Source organism: Kryptolebias marmoratus, linkage group LG8, assembly GCF_001649575.2.
Source record: "Kryptolebias marmoratus isolate JLee-2015 linkage group LG8, ASM164957v2, whole genome shotgun sequence".
Taxonomy (NCBI): domain Eukaryota; kingdom Metazoa; phylum Chordata; class Actinopteri; order Cyprinodontiformes; family Rivulidae; genus Kryptolebias; species Kryptolebias marmoratus.
This window is the reverse complement of record NC_051437.1, coordinates 4,754,881-4,758,806: the sequence shown is the minus strand read 5'-3', so window position 1 is coordinate 4,758,806 and position 3,926 is coordinate 4,754,881. Positions and strand designations below refer to the sequence as shown.

General features: G+C 37.0%; 1 protein-coding gene across 1 annotated transcript in view; it reads right to left on the bottom strand.

The window, feature by feature from the left end:
• pmelb (premelanosome protein b) overlaps positions 1–3,717 on the bottom strand; it is a 15,216-nt gene extending 11,499 nt beyond the window's left edge. Inside the window, exons 1-3 of the mRNA XM_017435907.2 lie at positions 3,635–3,717; positions 820–915; positions 555–701 (exon numbers count right to left, since the gene is read on the bottom strand). Of these exons, the coding sequence (XP_017291396.1) occupies positions 555–701; positions 820–915; positions 3,635–3,692 (301 nt within the window). The 5' untranslated portion in view covers positions 3,693–3,717. The remainder of the gene's footprint in view (positions 1–554; positions 702–819; positions 916–3,634) is intronic.
• Positions 3,718–3,926: the final 209 nt, after the last annotated feature.

The window sequence follows — 3,926 nt, the reverse complement described above, 5'->3', positions numbered from 1 at the left end:
GATAACAATGCGCTCACGGTGTGTCCTTCAGAGGAATTAACCCATGTAAGAGAAATAAATAATTCCAAGGGTAATATCACTAAAGGGAGCGTTCCTTTCTCAAAGTTTACAAAGTAACTGCCACGTGGGACAAATTGTAAAAACGATAATCTGATGTCCCGTTCTCCTGAAGGCAGCACGGAGCTGCACCTAAAAGAAACACCATTTATACAGCTGCAGTTCTGTAACGGTTTCAATATTTTAGGCCACAATATTTTTGCAAGTAGTTCAAAGTTTAAACTGATATTGTTGTGAATCTTTTGTGTAAACTTTACCTTCAAGCAAACGCCCCCCAAAAGAATATCAACGCCCCCCTTTTGAAAATATTGCTGCCAGCGCCCCCCCGTCATCCTCTCAACGCCCCCCAGGGGGCGGTACCGCCCCCGTTGAGAAACGCTAATCTAAACGATAAACAATAGTCTAAATCTCAGGAAAGGCAGTGGTTAAAATTCACTCCTTAAGGAGTAGGCCATAAATGCATTGTGTGTGTGTATATGTGTATTTGTATATGTTACCATTGACTGTGCAGTCTTCAGCCCACACCACGCTCCCATCAGGCTGCACCTTCTGTTTGTGGGGAAACTCCAGGTCGATGGTGAAGGTGACTTTGGCTCCGGTCAGAGTCGGTGAATCATTCCCAACATTAAAACTGACTCTTCCACCTGCAGCCAGAGGAACAGGAGACACACACATTCATATATATGTCAACCTGAGGAACATTAGAAACATGTAGCCTCCTTTATATTCAACATTACAATACACACACACACACACAAACACCTTTCCAGGCATCTTTGAATTGCTGGTCACCATCCTTCCAGATGGGGTACATCTTTGTGTTCCATGACAGGTAGCGAGTGAAGCGGTTTTTGGGTTCTGAAATATTGAGAGTAAAATACATCAAACAGAATGAATAAACTTTGGCAGACACACAGTTTAAACCAGATTTTTACACACACTGAAGAAAATGACAGAACCATTTTGTTCTTACTCTCTGACAATAAATCAGGCTAAACCTTTCCTGGTTTAGGTCAGTTAGGATTCCAAAATTTTCTGAATAATGAAAGAGTGTTTATTTTATTTTTTTAATTTATTACTTTTTTCAAGGTCCCAAGTTTACATACAATTTCTTAGTATTTGGTAATGTTGCCTTTAAGCTGTATGATTTGGGTCAGATGTTTTGGATATCCTCCCACAAGCTTCTCACAATAATTTGCTGGAATTTTGTCCTATTCCTCCTGACAGAACTGGTGTAACTGAGTCAGGTTTGTAGGCCACCTTGGTCACACACCATGAAATTGAGATCAGAACTTTGTGATGGTCACTCCAAAACATTGACTTTGTTGTCCTTAAGTAACTTTGTAGCTAATGTGGCAGAATGCTTAGAGTCATTTTCCATTTGAAGACACATTTATGTCCAAACTTAAACTTCAAGGCTGATGTTCTTTTCTCATGAGGCCATCTATTTTGTAACCTGAAGAAGTCCATTCTGCAGCAAAACACCCCACAACATGATGCTGCCACCACCATAATTCACAGTTGGGATGATGTTCTCAGGCTTGCATACTTCAGATTTTCTTCTAATATCTGTTATCTTGGCTAATTTCTTTAGATTTTCCCATTATGTCCCACAAGGAAGCAGTGTGTTTGAGGTGGGCCTTACAATGTATCTACAGGTGTGGCTCTAATTAACTCAGATGTTGTCAACTAACCAATCAGAAGCTTCCAAAGCCATGACATCATCATCTGGGTGTTTCCAAACTTTTTAAAGGCACAATAATCATGTAAACCTGTGGCTGTGAAGAAAGTAAAAATAAAACCTCTAAAAACTTATCTCTCTCCTTACTTTTAATTTAACAAATAGAAACAATTTAAGGAATTCTAACTGACATGAAACAGGAAAGATTTAGTCTCATTTAATGTCAGGAATTGAGAAAAAAAGATTGTCTTCTTATACAGTGTATGTAAACATCTGGTTTCATATCAGTTCAAGCATGCAGTTATTGTAAAAGAATGCAGCAATCTGATTATAAAAAAATTGAAACATCAATAATCTGCTCATAAACTACAATAAATAAGTAACCCCTCTGAAACATACTGTAAAACTGACTGAAGCTGCTCAATAAACTTTAATCCTAACATAATCTGGTTTGAATCTCTCATGTGACGCTGATCTGAGAGCAGTGTACAGGATTATACCTTTACAGATCAGCTGTGTCACAGGGCAAAATCCTGAAGAAATATCCTGACTCATGACTGAAACGTAACTGAGTCACACTTTTGAATAAGAGCATAAATTGTTTTCAAACCATTAAATTAAAAATGTATTCTTTTTTTGATTACCTGTGAATTTGATACTAACCTTAGACGTTTGTATTCTTGTAATGAATTTATGCCTATGTCTGTGTAAATGTGTATGTCTGTATGCCTGTCTGTTAGCAAAATATCTCATGAACAGGTAAAAAAAAATAAAACTCTCTGAAAGTAATCATTGGATATACATCTGTTAACTTTTGGACTTGATTCAAGAAGGTCACCACAGCTAATCAACCTGACAAAACAAAGAAATGGCTCTAACTCAGTCATTTTTAAGATATTGAGCTAGAATTTGATGTGGTAGTAGCTGAGAGTCATCCCCAACACATTCTCTGAGCGCTAATAGGTCACTGCAACATCTTTGTTTAAAACTTTGAGATGTTATCTGGCAGATGATAAGCATTCCTTCAAGAAACGTTAGTTTCATTTGTTTATATTTTTGTTGAAAGGAAGGTTTGCTTCTAGTGTTTCTTAAAAAATACTTTAAAATTAATTTAAATCAAAATTTAAAAAAAGAAATAATTTCAGAGGAAATTGATGAATGTAAAAGAAGAGTTACTAAAAGAAGCAAAATCTTAGCTAAAAGTAGCAGCGAAAAGCCAAATGTTGTAAAAAGCTAGGTAAAAAAAAAGTAAAAAAGAGCTTTAGCAAAAATAGCAAAATGGTTACTAAAAGTAGCAAAAGGTTAGCTTAAAGCTGAATGTAACAACACTGCAGCTGAAAGTTAAAAGTAACAGAATGGTTGTTAAAGAGCACATTATGTGCAATGCCTCAACTAAAACTTGTGATGATAGCAAGTTAGGAAAACTAGCTGATGTTATTTAATGTGTGTTCCATTGTTGTTGTTTTTCCTTGTCTATTTATTTTCTTGTTTGTGTTTGTAAAATCAAATTTCCCCCTTTAAGGGATAGTAAAGCTGAACTCTGAGTATTTAAAAAGCTGGTTGATGTGCAAATTTAACAGCTACGAGTATTTTAAATTGCACTTTTTATTGATTTGATACATAAGTAAATGTGATAACAAATGTTCCACATTAACTTGGCTTTTTATCCTAATAATACACAATAATAAAATTTCCAATAAAACACTCTAAGTTCTGCATTCTTTTATCTTTATGAGCAGATAAAAATAATTTGACAGCTTTGTGAAGATTAATCACAGCATTAGAATCAGCTTTTTCACTCATAAATTTAAAGATTAGCCCCAAGCTGCAGCTTTGTGTTAGAACAATGTTTATTGTTGTTTTGTAATAAAGAAATCATACTTCCTCTATACTCACTCGCCACAGTTTGTGAAGCTGCGGCCAACAGTACGAACAGCACGGCAGACGTCCTCATGGTCAGGCACCTGTTCCTGGTGAAATGTCCCTTTAATGAGCAGCAGGCAGCAGCGGCGTGTCTTTATAAACTCTCTGAAGTTTCAGCTGCAGGAACACCTCCCTCCTGCTGCTGAAGCGCCCCTCCTTCAGGAAAACTTCAGGCCTCCTGGACTGACTGGGATTCAGTCGGCTTCCTGCGGGCAGGACATCGCGTCGTCACACACAGTGTTTGAAAGTCCCACTTCAACTTTTC